The sequence below is a fragment of the Pelophylax lessonae genome (genome assembly GCF_965119305.1).
Source record: "Pelophylax lessonae genome assembly, chromosome: 4".
Lineage (NCBI taxonomy): Eukaryota > Metazoa > Chordata > Amphibia > Anura > Ranidae > Pelophylax > Pelophylax lessonae.
Window position 1 is genome coordinate 128,792,161 of NC_138771.1, and position 19,013 is coordinate 128,811,173.

Genomic DNA, 19,013 nt, shown 5'->3' on the forward strand with positions numbered 1-19,013 from the left:
GTGCTAAGGCTATTGATGCACCGAATCAGCTTCATGATAACATCTGTTCACTTTATATTATGCACCCAGAGGCTCTCTGTGTGATTGTTGATTGATGCTATCCCTCATTCTATCTTGGGCCTTTAAAACCACATTTCCATGATGTTGGTCTCTGCTTACCAACCCTTGAAGAAAATGAGTAAACCAACAACAAAGACTTTTACAGTGTGGCCTAATGATGCTCTCAGTGCTACAGAACTATTTTAAATGTACCAGCTGTCAAATTTTTGAAGAGGCAGCAACAAGTCTTGTGAACGTAGATCTGGAAAATGTGCATCATCTGTTATGGGTTATATCAGCAAGTGTGTGGAAGATGTTACTACACCTAAAACCATTACTATATACCCAACCAGAAACCCAGATTAAATGCAGAAGTTTGTGCTCGGCAGAAAGCCTGTCATCCTGCATTCAGGTTTGTCAACACATTTGAATACAGAGTGGCAAGGACAAACCTCATTGCAAGTAGAGGGCCAAAGCGAACTATGCTCTCAAAATTCAGGGTTGCTTTTCCACCAATGACCCACACAGCATGTGGAGAGGAATTAAGAGCATCATAGATTTCACCAGCAGAGATGCAGAATGTCCAAGCACCTGCTGATGCGCTGAACCATTTTTTTTGCATTATTTCAAGGAATTAAACACCTCCCCTAGCTCCAGGGCTCCCCCCTCCACCAGTTAAGCTGCCCCTTAGGGTGACTGTAGCAAAGGTGAGAAAGTCCCTACAGAAAGTTAGCTTTGAAAATCTGTAGGCCTGGATATTATTCCAAATTAGGTCTTTAGAGACTGCACATCAGCTTTTAGAGGTGTTGATGGACATCTTTAGTCTTTAACTCCCTTTCTCAGGTGACTACTTTAAAGACAATTGTTCCTGTCCCTAAGAGTTTTACCAGCTTTAATAATCACTATTGCCCAGTAGAACTAATCCCCAATAATTATAAATTACTTCAAAAGGCTGGTCATGGCATTGATCCTCCGCAATATGCATACAGACAGAATCGATCCACTATCTCATTAGTGGTTTACCTGGCTCCTACTCAACTGGACAATAAGGATTCCAATGTTAAACTTTTTGGGGATTTTAGGCTAGTCATAAACTTATGTTGCCTTCAAGGTCAACCTAGGTTGGTCTTCAACCTATTCCATGAACTGTGATATAGATAAACTGACACTGCTTGAAATTAGCTAAATTCTGTGCAATTGGGTACTGGGCTTTTTAACAAATAGTCTGTTACAAATCATAATATTTAATCCTCTTCCATCATCCTTAATGCTGATTCCTCCAGGAATGTGTCTTACTGTACACATAGTGTAAAAATAGTGTAAAAAATCAGGTGCGCTAAATTAATATGTGTCACAAATCAGGAGGTGGAATACGATACTACAATAAGTATCTATCACACTCCTGTGATGTGTGCCTGGGTTAATGTACAATCAACTGTGTATACAGTAAAAAAAGTATATACTCGTATGCATAAAAACGTAAAGGTGAATGGTGATAAATAAAATCGTGTTAGATGGAATGTCACTCAAGTGAAAATCAAAGAAGAACACAAACGTGCACACTGGAGCAATTCTCAACAAAATAGTGTCATTTAAATCAATTGATGCCACCGCTGCATGATGTGTACAAAACGTAAGGAAGGAGGGGAAGGTGCATATAGTCCCAACTATTCCAACACAAGTTTATGGCGAAATCCACAAAGCAGATTCCACTAGACTTGTCGGGTGCAGATAGATTCCACCACCTTATTGGGGACTGGCCCCTTACCGGAAGGAAGAAGATCAAGGGCGTAGTGTCAGCTCAGAAGTGTAGTAAGTATTCAGGAGAGCAGGTGAAGCACTCAAGTGGGAGGTTCAGCCTCTTACCAGATCACACAATAGTAGGGCTAATGACACACTCTTATCGTGGTGCCTCTCCACAATCCTGGTCATCCACACTCTGGGCGATGTCTCTCTGCTGTCACAGGTGAAGTCTCCCACACGTGTCTCACAGAAACAAAAACCAGACCATGGTGCAGTACCTCTAGCATTTATTGTAACACAATATCAGATGCACTTACATTGGTAGTCTCGTCTGTGATCACAAGAGATCTAAACCGATGGGAGAGAGGCCGTGGCCGTCTGCAGTGCGGTCCGCGGAGACTGGTGATGACGATGCGGCGCTCCTCTCTGACGCGTTTCCTCCTAAAGCGGACGTCAACGGAGATAGGAGATAGCACGCATCGTCATCTTCCGCCCTTAAATCTCCTGATGTAAGACGAGCTTCCGGTGTCCGCAGTGTATGTCTTCCTGTGGTTGCAGACCGGAAGTGACTAAACATCCGGACTGGCTCAGAAGACTTCCAGCCTGAATATGGTAAATACTCGGGCGAGGCAAAATACGTCACCCATTCAATAATAGGAAATTGGGACTGTATCCAGAGCCTGACAACCGGAAGCTAGGTCTGCCGAAGCTAAAATCCATAAAATAGGGGGAATAGTGTTCCTTAAACAGATGTCACTATTCCGTTCACTAAAATGCACAATAATTAAAACATCTTTTAATCAACAATAAAAATGATTGGATGGAATTAAAATCCAATTAAAATACCTGCATATTATTATGCCATAACAAGGCAAATTATGAAACAAGGTAAAGTATAAAATGTGGTTAAAATGTGTAGAAAGCCACATGAAACATGTAATGTCTAGCTAGTATAAGGGAAAGACTCAAATGCTGAATGTTGTTGGTACTGTACACATGCCTAACCTACCATTGCCCAGGTAAGTATTACGTTGTGAAGTATGCAGATAATATGGCAGTAAGGGGACTCCTCTTCCATTGTGATGGGTCAATGTACAGGCAGGAAGTGCAGAATCTGCAACTCTGGTGCAAATTTAACAATCTACTCATTAACATAAAGAAAATGATGCAATATATGTATCTGAACGTACCTTAATCAGTTATGACTAAGCTAAGCTGGGCAACTCAAGCTAAGGTCCCATTCTCACTTGTGATTAGGGCTATAGTGTTAAATTCCGGCGGCAAGAAGCAGAGGATCCTGCGCCCAGAATGAGAGATTTTTGTGAATAGCTGTGGCCACTCAATTATTACAAAGCAATGCCCTAAATATGCCTGAAAAACGCCTGAAAAAAATGCATGCAAACAATACGCTCAGGTGTGCATGAAGCCTAAGGCCCCTTTCACACAGGCGGACCGTTCAGATCCTCCTGTCCGTTTTTTTTTTTGGCAGATCTGAACAGATGGCCCATGCATCTCTATGGGGCATCGGTTGTCAGCGGAGACATGTTCGCTGACATCCGATCCAATCCGTCAAATCTGGACGGATGGAAACCCTATTTTCCATCCGTCCAGCAGATCGGATGCGAATGGACAGGCGGTCCATTCTCATCCGATTCCCAATAGAGAACAGTGGGGACCCGACAGCTGTGTCTCCGCACACAGAGCGGAGACAGAGCTGTCATCTGCCTGCTCAGTGGGGGATCGGCGGATCCATCCCCCGCTGAGAAAAACGGAGTCCGCCGACGGACCGCCAGGTGTGAAAGGGGCCAAAAGCACGAAGGGATAAGGAACTAAAATAACAACCTATGCAGACTGATATTCTATGTGATGTGGGTAATTATCTTGCAAACTGCATTATTACTGAGCTTGAAAATGGTCTGGATTCTCAAAACGTTTCAGTGTTTATAAATGCTTGGCCAGCCCCACTACATATTTATTTTCTTTCCAGAACACATTACTGCACTGTATCAAACTTTCAACAATTATCACCCTCAGTGGCTGCAAAGCATCCAGAAGAGAACCATATAGTATTCCAAAATTATTACTGTGAAATTACATTTTATTATAGTGGTCATTGGGGTAAATATTTTATTCACCAAATTAGCTCATCATCTCTCTGCTTTGTCTGACAATCCAAGACATTCTTTGAACCCCTGGAACCAATAAATAGAAATTCAATCTATAAAGTAGGGATCGACTGATTATCGGCAAAGCCAATTATTGGAGGGCCGATATTCACTTTTCCTGATATATCGGTATCGGCCCCGGAACTTGCCAATATTACCGATATTGTCGTGCCGTCATTGCGTATGTTGCGCCATGCGCCTGGGCCTAACCTTCTGCCTTCTTAGGCTGCCTCCCTCTCCTTGGACAGCCTCGTCTGGAGTCGGGAGTCTCTCGGGAGTGTATAACACAGCCATACACCCACCCACAGCAGAGCGGTGCCAGCCAGCCATCCACCCACAGGCCCTGTACCAGCCAGCCAGCCACAGGCACTGTAACAGCCAGCCAGCCACAGGCACTGTAACAGCCAGCCAGCCACAGGCACTGTAACAGCCAGCCAGCCACCCACAGCCCCTGTGCCAGCCACCCACCCACCACAGGGGGCCAGCCAGCCACCCACCCACCACAGGGTGCCAGCCAGCCAGCCATCCACCACAGGGTGCCAGCCAGCCATCCACCACAGGGTGCCAGACAGCCAGTTATCCACCACCACAGGGTGCCAGCCACCCACCAATGAGAGCCAGCCACCCACCCACCACAGTGTGCCAGCCAGCCAGCCACCAACCCACCACAGGGTGCCAGTCAGCCACCTGGAAGAGCAGGATGCTGCAAAAAGAGAAAAATGTCCAAAAAGACAACAAACAGAAGATAAACTTCATTGTGGTAGAATAGATACCATGTTTAGTGTTTTATTGGGGCCTCATGAATTGGTGATCCTCTTCAGTGGTGAAAAGAAAATGAGGCACGCTACAAAAGAACATGCTGAAATGTTATGCTTTCTGCACTATAATATTGTTCTACTTAACTGGGAGTATTGAACGTGAGTAGTATTAGTGTCCAGTCCACTATATTTTGCACTGAGGCTACTAGATGAAATCATTGCACACCGTGTGTGCACTACTGCAGCAGTTTATGTAAATTTTGTTTTGGGAAGCCTTTAGTTATTATTTTCCCAGCACTTTATTTTTCACAGTTGTCTGCAGTTGGCTACTCTTCTAGGACTCGTTCGTTCTCATGATGTGAAACTGATGTACCTGCAAGTGAAAGCTGTGCGGTTTTCCTATCAGTTTTCATGCAGTTAAGGTGTGAAGAACGAGCCTTTCATGTTAAAAATGTTAATAAACAAACATTAACATGTTCAGTACCAGACTTGTGTCAAAAATTGTCTTTATTTTTCAAAACGTTAAAAGTACAAAATATCGGGCCATATCGACCGATACCGATACTTTGTGACCAAAATATCGGTATCGGCCCTGAAAAAAACATATCGGTCTATCTCTACTATAAAGGGTATAAGAAGAGACCAGTTTATCTTTTGCATGTACATAACTCGCAATTTTTTTGTGATAGGAACGAGGGACACCTATTAGCAAAACTATGTAGGCATAGGACACACCCCCTGCCACGACCCATTAACCACTTAAGCCCCGGAGGATTTGGCTGCTAAACGACCAGGGGGTATTTTGCGATTCGGCACTGCGTGACTTAAACGGACAATTGCGCGGTCGTGCGACGCTGTACCTAAACGAATTTGGCGTCCTTTTTTTCCCACAAACAGAGCTTTCTTTTGGTGGTATTTGATCACCTGTGCGATTTTTTGATCATGCGCTATAAACAAAAAAAGAGCGTCAATTTTGCAAAAATAGCAATATTTTTCACATTTTTTTATATGAAATTCCCCCCCAAAAAAATGTAAAAATCAAAATTTTTTAACATTTTCGGCCAATTTGTTTTATGCTACCTATGTTTGGTAAAAAAAAATCGCAAAAAGCGTATTTTGATTGGTTTGCGCAAAAGTTATCGCGTTTACTAACAAAGGGAAAGATTTTTGTCATTTTTGTTGTTTTTTTTTTTAACGCGTAATGGCGGCGATCTGCGATTTTTTTTGCACTGGTAGTGAAGGGGTTAACTTTATTTGGGAGGGAGGGGCTGTGTGTGTCCCTAGGGGCGTGTTTTCTACTGTGATTGGCTGTGGCTTGAGCTGTAAGGACACTGATCAATGGATCTACATAGTAGATCCGTGTGATCAGTGTCTTTACACCGAGGAGAATTACAGGCAGCTTGTTTACACAAGCTGCCTGACTTTCTCCCTCTCCCCCGCCGATCGCAGAGTGGCCGGCGGACATCGGGTCCGCCGGTCACACGCGCGGGGGGGTCCGTGACCACGCGGGAGCGCGCCTCCGGGGGTGCGCACTCGCTCCCTAGACCCTCACAAGCAAGCGACGTAGACCTACCTCAGTTTGCCTGTGAGGGGCTGACCGCAGACGTAGATAGTCGTGCGGCGGTCGGCAAGTGGTTAAAGGAGAATTTATACAAAAACATTATTAGTTAAACCCGCAAGTGTTTTTTTTTTTTGTTGTTTTTTTTTTTTTTACCATTACTATTCCTTTAACCACTTGCCTACCCCCTTCCTGCCCAGGCCAATTTTCAGCTTTTAGCGCTCTCACATTTTGAATGATAATTGCGCGATCATGCTACACTGTACCCATATGACATTTTTAAAAAAAATTTCACACAAATAGAGCTTTCTTTTGGTGGTATTTAATCACCGCTGGGTTTTTTATTTCTTACAAAAAGAAAAAAGACAGAAAATTTTGAAAAAAAAAAAAAGTTTTCTTATTTTCTGTGAGTAAATTTTGAAAATAAAAATGTTTTCTCCTTCACTGATGAGGCGGCACTGATAGGCTGCACTGATAGGCTACACTTATGGGCACTGATGAGGTGTCACTTATGGGCACTGATGAAGTGGCACTGATGAGGAGGTACTAATATACCGCACTGATAGGCGGCACTGATGGGCACTGTGAGGTGGCACTAATGGACAGCACTGATGAGCACTGATGGCGGCACTGACGGGTGGCACTGATGAGCAGTGCAAATTACGGCACTGCCTTATTTACATGTGACCGGCTGTGATTTGACACAGCTGATCACATGGGTAAAGAGTCATTTTATTGACTCTTTATTGAGATCGGGGTCGCGCCTTGTCCTAGCAACACGACGCGGCCACGATCGCCGCTCGTGTGACGGTGTCCCAGAACAATGGATACACTGTGCCGCTGTCATTTGATGGCGGGCGGGTAAGAAGTGGTTAAACTGGCTTTTGAAATTAACCAATGCAGAAATTTAGAAACTGGGTGAATAGTTTAGCACTTTGAAAAACTTTTTGATAGATAAGTAGTGCATTTTACATACAACTATACAGGGAGTGCAGAATTATTAGGCAAATGTTCTCAATGAACCCAAAAAACTCTTTAATATCAAAGCTGACTATTTTTGGGAGTAGTTTTAAGTTTGTTTTTAGTTTTAGCTATTTTAGGGGGATATCTGTGTGTGCAGGTGACTATTACTGTGCATAATTATTAGGCAACTTAACAAAAATCAAAGATACAGTATACCCATTTCAATTATTTATTTTTACCAGTGAAACCAATATAACATCTCAACATTCACAAATATACATTTCTGACATTCAAAAACAAAACAAAAACAAATCAGTGACCAATATAGCCACCTTTCTTTGCAAGGACACTCAAAAGCCTGCCATCCATGGATTCTGTCAGTGTTTTGATCTGTTCACCATCAACATTGCGTGCAGCAGCAACCACAGCCTCCCAGACACTGTTCAGAGAGGTGTACTGTTTTCCCTCCTTGTAAATCTCACATTTGATGATGGACCACAGGTTCTCAATGGGGTTCAGATCAGGTGAACAAGGAGGCCATGTCATTAGCTTTTCTTCTTTTATACCCTTTCTTGCCAGCCACGCTGTGGAGTACTTGGACGCGTGTGATGGAGCATTGTCCTGCATGAAAATCATGTTTTTCTTGAAGGATGCAGACTTCTTCCTGTACCACTGCTTGAAGAAGGTGTCTTCCAGAAACTGGCAGTAGGACTGGGAGTTAAGCTTGACTCCATCCTCAACCCGAAAAAGGCCCCACAAGCTCATCTTTGATGATACCAGCCCAAACCAGTACTCCACCTCCACCTTGCTGGCATCTGAGTCGGACTGGAGCTCTCTGCCCTTTACCAATCCAGCCACGGACCCATCCATCTGGCCCATCAAGACTCACTCTCATTTCATCAGTCCATAAAACCTTTGAAAAATCAGTCTTGAGATATTTCTTGGCCCAGTCTTGACGTTTCAGCTTGTGTGTCTTGTTCAGTGGTGGTCGTCTTTCAGCCTTTCTTACCTTGGCCATGTCTCTGAGTATTGCACACCTTGTGCTTTTGGGCACTCCAGTGATGTTGCAGCTCTGAAATATGGCCAAACTGGTGGCAAGTGGCATCTTGGCAGCTGCACGCTTGACTTTTCTCAGTTCATGGGCTGTTATTTTGCGCCTTGGTTTTTCCACACGCTTCTTGCAACCCTGTTGACTATTTTGAATGAAATGCTTGATTGTTCGATGATCACGTTTCAGAAGCTTTGCAATTTTAAGAGTGCTGCATCCCTCTGCAAGAAATCTCACTATTTTTGACTTTTCTGAGCCTGTCAAGTCCTTCTTTTGACCCATTTTGCCCAAGGAAAGGAAGTTGCCTAATAATTATGCACACCTGATATAGGGTGTTGATGTCATTAGACCACACCCCTTCTCATTACAGAGATGCACATCACCTAATATGCTTAATTGGTAGTAGGCTTTCGAGCCTATACAGCTTGGAGTTAGACAACATGCATAAAGAGGATGATGTTGTCAAAATACTAATTTGCCTAATAATTCTGCACTCCCTGTATGGATCAGACCAAAATGAGGGACAAATGAGGAGGAAAGAGGGACTTTTTTTCAAATCAGGGACAGTCCCTTGAAATCAGCGACAGTTGGGAGCTATGCATGTAGGCTGTGAACATGAATGGCTGCTGGTAACGTGAACATTGTGGCCCATACAGCAGAAACTGTTTTTTCGTTTAAGCGGTCGGAGTGCCCAGGAGCTGCACTCAGGCAGTCTATGTAACTCTTTGCGGACTAAGAAGCTGTACAGACACAGCCGCTCGTCCTGATATGACAGGCGTGCATGGGAGGGTGAGCGGCCCTGAAGGCAGACTGTGTGCATTTGGGGCCACCCACCGGTCCATGCATGTCTCTCAAATTAGGGCGAATGGCTGTGTCCATACACTCTACTGCATCCCCATTGTTACATAGGCTGCCTGCTCGCAGCTCTAGCCACATAAACAATGGCATATTCATATTATATGGGTCACAGCACCCATGTGAAGGAGACCTATATGGAAGAGAACTACAGCACCAGATTGATTCTGCATACCAGGGAGCAAACATATCTTCTGTTTACTAAGCCACAAGGCCTAAAGTGAATAAGCGGCTGCTCTGGCCTATGCAAACTGTTCATGCACACAATGCGTCCTCTCCCTGCTTCAGCTTAGCTTAGTAGCAGGCACTCTGGGATGTTCAAATTCAGCTTATGCGGAACATATTTCGAATAGTAAATGCAGAGATCAGGCATTGGCCCCTTAAGAACAAAACATTGACATCACCCTATCGATTGACATCACCCGGCAATGTCGTTTTTTTTTTTCTAAAATTGGAAGAACTTTTGTGCACTATATTTCCAGATATGTTCAATGGAGATGTGTCATTTTTTCCTCAAAGCTCAGTATTTCAGTCTGAGAAAGAGGAAATGGTCAAATGATACATTTGAAGGAATCCAGAGCTGATAATGAATGCCTCAATTAAAGGAAAAGGCACAAAGTGTCCTATTTATATTATAGGTAATATATTATTATAGGTATATAATATTAAATAGTATATATTTATTGAGGTGAGCACATTGGGGTTGATTAACTGAAGGCAAATAGACTGTGCATTTTCAATTGTGCAGTTGCTTCAGAGTTTAGTCAAGGAGCAGAAGCTCTGCTGATTTCCATCATCCAATCATGTGCAAACAAAAATGCTGTTTTTTTAATTCTCCTTGCACGTGATTGGGCACTCTTTGTAAAGTGAAGCTTTACCTCATTGTCTAAGCTCTGGAGCAACTGTACTTGCAGAGTGTACAGCCTATTTGCCTTTAGAAAATTAACCCCATTGTGTGACTGGTTGTGGTAATCACAGTGCTGATCACGAAACGAATAATTACAAGAGCAAATGGAGAATCAATTCATGTTTATCATGGACTTGATTTAAAAGGGCGGCAGATGTTAACACATATAGTCTTGTGAACATATTTATATTGTGATTTTTATTTTTTACACACGTAACATAGTAACCCAATGGGGTTAAAAAAAATGTTTTCACCCTTTATATCACAAGTAAGGAATGCACTTTGTGATGCGTATTTATGTTTAATTGATTAAGACTTTATGAGGTATGAGTTTCTTGGGATTTCAGTACAACTTTGTCAGCTTACTGCGGGAATTTAGTAGTTTCCTGGATTTGTACCAGGGTTAACAGGCATTTTTATGTACTTGCAGCATTTTAAAGTTCTAAAAGATGGGAAAATGTGTATTTATATCTGATATGTACTGAATATGTTTTCATTGTGCCGAGATATACATTATAAAAATAATATGTACATATTTTTACAATTGTATTCCACTAGAAAATATTTGTGTGAAAGGTACAAGAGTAAGGCCTTTACACTTGAGGTTTGCGGAATACGCATGCTTTGATCTCCCCTGTCTCATTCAGTAGGCAGTCCTGCAATAAACACAACCTATTCAATGAATGGGGGAATAGAGGCCATTTGGCTGTAAAAAAGAACAGGCATTAAAGAGGAGTGAATGTGGGAGGAAGATGGTAGGAACAGGGAATTTTTTTTTTTTAAAAGCCTGTGGTGTGTGAACACACTCGAACTAACACCAGGTGCATAAAAAAAGTGCACACACGCAAACGTGCGAACACAAAAAGTGCACAGGGTGTGCAGAAAGTCCACCTCCGAAGAGGACGGACGGTTACCTTGATCCCCCGGGGTGCAAGACTCCTGACAGGGACTAGGGTACTCAATATTGCCTGCCCAGCCGAAACCAGGCAGACCCCGTTCTCCAGGGGGACTGCCGAAACAGCGCAACCCAAGTACTAGGTGGGGCTCCCCCGAAGGGAGACCACATGAGAGAGGGCAAACTAAGCCAAAAGGCCATATCCACCCCCCTCCCAAGACTTTCAAGGTAGGCCTGAGGACCCATACCCTACTCATTGTGAAGAAAAGTGAGAAAGCAAAGGTGACAAACTACAAAGAAAAAAAACACACAAACACACAGTGGGGAAAGGGAAGTGGAGAAAGTGGATAGTATCAAGGTGTGAGACCTTGACAGGCCCTTCGGCAAGGAATAAAAAATTCCTCTGGTCCCGGCCAAAAGGCCCGTCCCTAGAAGCAGGTGCAATAAAAGTGTGTGTGGTGCAGTGACCAAGGTGCCAAAAACTCAGGGTAAGCACCCCCATCAGTGAGAATTACGGCACCCCCTGGGGCACATACACCACGGGCTTCTTTCGGCCAGACCAGCATAGCCCATCCCTACCAGGAGGCATCAGAAATTAGACAGCTTATGGAGAGCCTGCCTTCAACTGGGGACAAGCCTTTTGCGAGGCCAGATTCAACCCAGGAGGAAAAGGCCCTCCCACCACCATCACCATTCCTTACCAATTACATCCGGGAGCAGTACTAACTGACGTGCGTGCCTTCATTGGCTTTCTCGCTCCCTTCAAACTGATAGGGACAGATCCCATTCAAATCAGGAGGCAATGGACCCTTCCGGCTTTCTCTGACAGTACCTACTTCCTGGCCGCCAGTTACGTCCAGGGCGCTCCAGTTCACTTCAGTCCCTGCCGATACTAACCTTCAAGGTCCATACCAACTTATAAGAACAGATACTACACTTGATCTTAGTCAAAAGGCCGAGAAGCTAGGAACAGGGAATGGAGTAGTAACAGCAAGCTTAGACCTGCCAGCACTGGAAAAGGGCAATTTATTAGATAACTGTGCTATAATGTACAAGTATGCTGTACCTATTCTACATTATGGCAACAGCCCCACCTTATTCAACTAGCAAAAGTTCTGCTATAAGGTTTAAGTGGGGGTTAGTTTTGGTGTTCATTGAAAACTACCAGTGCTAAGAACTAATAAACAAAACTTTATCTGCAATGTTTATAAAATTAGCCCATTTCAATCATTTGTAAATATAACTGGATATATTATAGAGACTTTCCCCGAAATGTGCACCTGTATGTCTTACCTGTGTTTTTCCAGAGCTGTGTGTGCAGTTGTAGACATGGGCCCTGGAATGTCACTGTCACATTTAGGATATATCTCTGTGATATGGCCCGTGGAGACTGCACATGAAATGAGAAGTAATCTTGGGTAATCCAAAATGGGGATGGACTGGTCACATGCTGGTAATATATTAAACCTTCATCTACCTGTAAGTAAAAGAAAACATGCTGCAAATCTTGGAAACAGAAAGAAATATGTTGATTAATTTAGGAGAACATGCAATCGCTCACATCTGATTGGGTAAAGTTAGTCACTGCTGGCCCTTCAAGATTTTCTTGATGTTTGATTTGGCCAATCTGTGGAGCATCTTCAATGTGATATGTCAGAACAGGCTGCGTGCTCTTTCCATCATTTGTCACTGCGCTCAGGTGCTGGCTGGTGATCTGTCGCAGTGATCCTGGCAAAAGAGATATTGTTTAGGGCAAGTGTTTTCCTGACATTTATCATGAATTCTCATGATTTATAGAATGAAATTACCACTTACGAGGACAGACTATAAGGTTCTGCATTGTCTGCATGTGGATTGTGATTGGTATGGCTTGAATGTGAAAGAAGTGTTGCTCTGAATCATTTTCTCCATCAGATACCTTGAAGAAGAATCCACCATCCAATTCTCCTGTGTGAAATGAAATAATAATAATAGTTACTCCTTTGCTCCAAAATGCCCTGACTGTCTGTTTCTTTATGCAGTTGGCTCATTTGCTTGTCCTTGGCCTTTAACCACAATATATCTGAACCTTAAAGAACTCTCACTTAATTTTTTTTCAGTGTTCAGAGAACATGAAGTAGTTTGTTACATAATTTGAAGTGCTTTGTAAGCCTAGCTACGAAATGTGACATGGATACCCCCTTCCCTGGCGGCTGTCTGATAACGTAGCTAGCAAGGAGATTGCTGCTCAATATTTGGTGTTTGTTGCAGCTCCAAGCACTTGCCCGTGACAAGAGGAATGCAGAGAGATGGAAAGCTTCCCTGTGCATTCCTCTTGCTGCCACATATCTCAGGTAAGTGTTTGGAGCCGAGACACGTGGTGGATATCCTTGATAGCTATATTGTTGGACAGCCGTGGAGGAAGGGGGATGTTCTCTCAGATATTGTAGCTAGGCTTAAAAAGCACGTAGGAACATAGGGCAAAGTATTACATTCCCTTTGTTCCCTGGGGGACAGAGCACTGTACAAAATTATATTTCCTCTTTAATACCCATACTCTGACATTTAAAAGCCTCTTCTTTTCTGTGATAACCTTTCAAAATTCCAACATGTCACCTATTCATCCATCCCTCATAGTGCTACCTGTTCTGTCTATCACTTTCCTATCGTCCCTTTTATATTTACACACTTTCCATCCACCCCGTACCCAAACCTGCTCAATCCCAGCCACCCACACACAATTGGGCTGATTTCCTAAAGGAGTTAAGAATCTTTACACAATAACTTGTGTATACATTCACTTAAATTATCCAATAATGCGAAGAGCAAATTTGGCTGTCTTACCATCTTCTTGCACCAAAGCATCCACTCCTATTATTCTTTACACACTTAAATAGTACCAATTTTTAGTCCAAAAACAGATAAAACACTCTTTTGATTCCCTGACATTCTAATCACACATGTCTAATCTCCTTACATTTCAGGAAAACCCTTTACAAGGCTTCATTTAATTTCTGAATCAGTATGGTTTAGGGAAGTTCATGAGGAAAGTATTTTTATGTTATAGTCTGGGTAATGTTAGAGTGTCTGCTAGCATTTACAGTGCTTTGCATAAATGTCTATTCCTGCTGGACTTCTCCACATTTTGTATTACTTAAACCCTAGCTTTAAAATACATTAAATTGAGATTTTGCATGAGAGCTCTACACAGTAATCTGTTATGCTGAAGTGAAAACAGTAACCTAGATTTCCAAATTATTAACAACCCTTTGGCATTTTAAACTTGTAAAAAAGCTCTGGTGCAACCGAGTGACTTCAGAATTCACATAATTAGTTCAATGAAGTCACCTGTGAACAATTAGTATCCTATGATTTGCAAAAAGCAAACAAACCATAAAACAACTGAGAGAATGTATCTAAACTTGCATTATCATGAAGACCAAGAACCTATCCAGCAAATCGAATGTACATTTCTGGATACTTATCAAGTAAGGCTGAGTTAAAAAAAAATCAAAATGTTAACACCCTTAGGAACATTGTTAAATCCATTTTTGAAAAAATTCAAAGAATATGGCACAACCACAACTCAGCCTAGATAAGGCCTTTCACTCAGCGACAGGGTAAGAAGGCAATTATTCATCACAGTGGCTTAGTGTTTAGCACATCTGCCTTGTAGCACTGGGTTCCTTGGTTTGAATCTTACCCAGGACACTGTCTGTATGGAGGTTGCATGTTCTCACTGCTGTTGTGTGAGTTTCCTCTGAGAGATCATGTTTTCCCCCCACACTCCAAAACACATACTGGTAAGGTAATTGGCTTCTGTCAAAATGTACCCTACCATATGTGTGTGTATGCGTGTGATATAGGTGAGGATTAACCACTTGCTGACTGCCTAACGCCGATCTACGTCGGCAGTCAGCCCCTCACAGGCAAAGTGACGTAGGGCTACGTCACTAGCTTGTGAGGGTCTAGGGAGCGAGCGTGCGCGCCCCCGGAGGCGCGCTCCCGCGTGGTCACGGACCCCCCCCCCGCGCGTGTGACCAGCGGACCCGATGTCCGCGGGTCACTCGGCGATCGGCGGGGGGAGAGGGAGAAAGGCAGGCAGCTTGTGTAAACAAGCCACCTGTCATTCTCCTCGGTGTAAAGACACTGATCACACGGATCTACTATGTAGATCCGTTGATCAGTGTCCTTACAGCTGAAGCCACAGCCAATCACAGTAGAAAGCACTCCCCTAGGGACACACATAGCCCCTCCCTCCCAAATAAAGTTAACCCCTTCACTACCAGTGTATTTTTACAGTAACAGTGCATATGTATAGCACTGATTACTGTAGAAATGTCACTGGTAACCCCAAAAGTGTCAAAAATGTCAGTCAAGGGTCCGATCTGTCCGCCACAATGTCGCAGTCCCGCAAAAAAAAAAATCGCAGATCGCCGCCATTACGCGTTAAAAAAAAAAACAACAAAAATGACAAAAATCTTTCCCTTTGTTAGTAAACGCGATAACTTTTGCGCAAACCAATCAAAATACGCTTTTTGCCATTTTTTTTACCAAACATAGGTAGCATAAAACAAATTGGCCGATTTGATTTTTACATTTTTTTGGGGGGGAATTTCATATAAAAAAATTTGAAAAATATTGCTATTTTTGCAAAATTGACGCTCTTTTTTTGTTTATAGCGCGTGATCAAAAAATCGCACAGGTGATCAAATACCACCAAAAGAAAGCTCTGTTTGTGGGAAAAAAAGGACGCCAAATTTGTTTAGGTACAGCGTTGCACGACCGCGCAATTGTCCGTTAAAGTCACGCAGTGCCGAATCGCAAAATACCCCCTGGTCGGAATGGGGGTAAAATCTTCCGGGGCTTAAGTGGTTAATGTGAATGTACAAGTATGTAATGTGTTGCGTAAAATTGTCAGCACCATATAAATGCCTGTAATAAATAAATGAATCGGAGAACCAGCCAAGAAAATCAACAGTAACTCTAGTTAAGCTGCAGGGGTCCACAGCTGAAAAACTGTGAATGGTACAATTATAACTTAGACAGTCCACACAAAGCTGTGCTTTATGAAAAGTGACAAATAGAAACCACTGCTGAAAAATCCTATTTCAAATCACATTTGCACTTTTCCTAACGGCATGTGAGAGACCCATCACACATAAGAAAGGAATCTGTGGTCTGATGAGACCAAAACTAAACTTCTTGACCTTAGTGCAAAATGCTTTGTGTGCCAAAAGCCAATACTGTTCATCATGCTGGAAAAAAATGAGGATAGAAAGGTAACACAAAATACTGATCATTTGTAAAATAAGTTATGTTACATACAGTTGGGCAAAAAAAGTATTTAGTCAGCCACCAATTGTGCAAGTTCTCCCACTTAAAAAGATGAGAGAGAGGCCTGTAATTTACATAATAGGTACACTTCAACTATGAGAGAGAATGGGGGGAAAGAATCCCGGAAATCACATTGTAGGATTTCTAATGAATTAATTGGTAAATTCCTCAGTAAAATAAGTATTTGGTCACCTACAAACAAGCAAGATTTCTGGCTCTCACAGACCTGTAACTTCTTCTTTAAGAGGCTCCTCTGTCCTCCACGTGTTACCTATATTAATGGCACCTGTTTGAACTTGTTGTTAGTATAAAAGACACCTGTCCACAACCTCAAACAGTCACACTCCAAACTCCACTATAGCCAAGACCAAAGAGCTGTCGAAGGACACCAGAGACAAAATTGTAGACCTGCACCAGGCTGGGAAGACTGAATCTGCAATAGGCAAGCAGCTTGGTGGGAAGAAATCAACTGTGGGAGCAATTATTAGAAAATGGAAGACATACAAGGCCACTGATAATCTCCCTCGATCTGGGGCTCCACGCAAGATCTCACCCCATGGGGTCAAAATGATCACAAGAACGGGGAGCAAAAATCCCAGAACCACACGGGGGGACCTAGTGAATGACCTGCACAGAGCTGGGACCAAAGTAACAAAGGCTACCATCAGTAACACACTACGCCGCCAGGGACTCAAATCCTGCAGTGCCAGACATGTCCCCCTGCTTAATCCAGTACATGTTCGGGCCTATCTGAAGTTTACTAGAGAGCATTTGGATGATCCAGAAGAGGATTGGGAGAATGTCATATGGTCAGATGAAACCACAGTAGAACTTTTTGGTAAAAACTAAACCCGTCCTGTTTGGAGGAGAAAGAATGCTGAGTTGCATCCAAAGAACACTATACCACTGTGAAGCATGGGGGTGGAAACATCATGCTTTGGGGCTGTTTTTCTGCAAAGGGACCAGGACAACTGATCCCTGCAAAGGAAAGAATAAATGGGGCCATGTATCGTGAGATTTTGAGTGAAAACCTCCTTCCATCAGCAAGGGCATTGAAGATGAAACGTGGCTGGGTCTTTCAGCATGACAGTGATCCCAAACACACTGCCCGGGTGGCACAGGAGTGGCTTCGTAAGAAACATTTCAAGGTCCTGGAGTGGCCTAGCCAGTCTACAGATCTCAACCCCATAGAAAACCTTTGGAGGGAGTTGAAAGCCCGTGTTGCCCAGCGACAGCCCAAAAACATCACTGCTCTAGAGGAGATCTGCATGGAGGAATGGGCCCAGCAACAGTGTGTGAAAACCTTGTGAAGACTTACAGAAAAAGTTTGACTTCTGTCATTGCCCACAAAGGGTATATAACAAAGTATTGAGATGAACTTTTGTTAATGACCAAATACTTATTTTCCACCATAATTTGCAAATAGAGTCTTTAAAAATCAGACAATGTGATTTTTTTTTCTCATTTTGTCTCTCATAGTTGAAGTATACCTATGATGAAAATTACAGGTCTCTCTCATCTTTTTAAGTGGGAGAACTTGCACAATTGGTGGCTGACTAAATACTTTTTTGCCCAACTGTATGTTTAATGTGAGTTTTATGTGAGTTTAACATTGGAAGAGTTAAGTAATCAAATTAAGGCAGAAGTTATATAAATTGGTACTGTATATGAGAAAGATAAAAGCCTTTGTTAGAAAGCATTTGGGAGACTAGCTGCAACTTTAGAATGTCTATGGGTATGTGACCCCTTTCTTGTTCCTCGATGGACAATGGACATATCTTGTCTCAGAAAGCCTGCTTGGGTGAGGGACTTGACCCTTCCCTTCACATACCTGTGTGTGTCTGTGTGTGTCTGTGTAAGGTAGAAGAGAGGAAGACAAGTGAGACAAGGACAGATAGGCTTTCCAGCATCCCTTTTTTGTTGTTGTTCAGTTGTTTAGTCGTGTCCGACTCTTCGTGACCTCATGAACCCTAGCGCACCAGGCTTTTCTATCCTCCATTGCCTCCCGAAGCTTGCTTAACTTCTTGTTTATTGTTTCAATAATGCTATCAATCCCCCTTTTAACCCCCCTTAATTCTCCTCCTATGATGGACATTTCCTGTGTGTGAGACTGTGTCTGTGAAATGTAGGATAATGTGTTCATTTTTGACCAGCTGTTAAAGTGGTTGTAAACACAACTTTAGCACACTGCACTCCTCATAAATAAACCTATTGATCTCTGCCTGTGAAATTCTCCTTACTTGTTTCATCTGCTTGCAATCCGTCCCGTAAAGTTTAAATACATCACCGACGCATGCGCTTCCCGTCCTGTGATTCACGGCACACTCTGTGTGCCGTTTCCCCGTCCACAGCAAGCCATGTACGAGAGTTCAGCTGTCTGTGGCACAGCTTTGCAGACTCACGAGACCGGGCTTTCATTCTCAGCTTCCTGATTCTCCCCTTGTGACCGTGTGATGCCACAAGGGGAGTAAACCTAAAGCGGCAATCAACTGAAGAAAGAGGCTCGAGAAAGAGGCTTGGATAATAAATGATCGCGCATGCACATTTTTTACAAACTACTAAAAAACAGTAAGTAAGCAACGATTATGTTGACATTGTACTGTGCAAGGATTGCAAATACGTTTTCAAATCACATGGAATGAAAATCGCATAAAATAATGCAGAGTTTAAATCCTCCTAAAATGACTAGTATAGCCAGTAAAGTTAAAATGTGGGTGATATATAGGGCCAAGGGAAGATTTTAATTATGTTGCAGAAATAAAATCC

The 19,013-nt window shown here is 42.9% G+C and overlaps 1 protein-coding gene and 1 pseudogene across 2 annotated transcripts in view; one reads left to right on the plus strand and one right to left on the minus strand.

Annotated features, from left to right (window-relative positions):
• Positions 1-19,013, minus strand: part of CSPG4 (chondroitin sulfate proteoglycan 4) — a 179,741-nt gene that overhangs the window by 13,273 nt on the left and 147,455 nt on the right. Inside the window, exons 7-9 of the mRNA XM_082253192.1 lie at positions 12,747-12,878; positions 12,493-12,659; positions 12,225-12,408 (exon numbers count right to left, since the gene is read on the minus strand). Coding sequence (XP_082109318.1) covers positions 12,225-12,408; positions 12,493-12,659; positions 12,747-12,878 — 483 coding nt within the window. The remainder of the gene's footprint in view (positions 1-12,224; positions 12,409-12,492; positions 12,660-12,746; positions 12,879-19,013) is intronic.
• Positions 14,343-17,096, plus strand: LOC309554554 (annotated as a pseudogene). The gene is made up of 2 exons: positions 14,343-14,398; positions 16,554-17,096. The product of its transcript is annotated as an uncharacterized misc_RNA (transcript).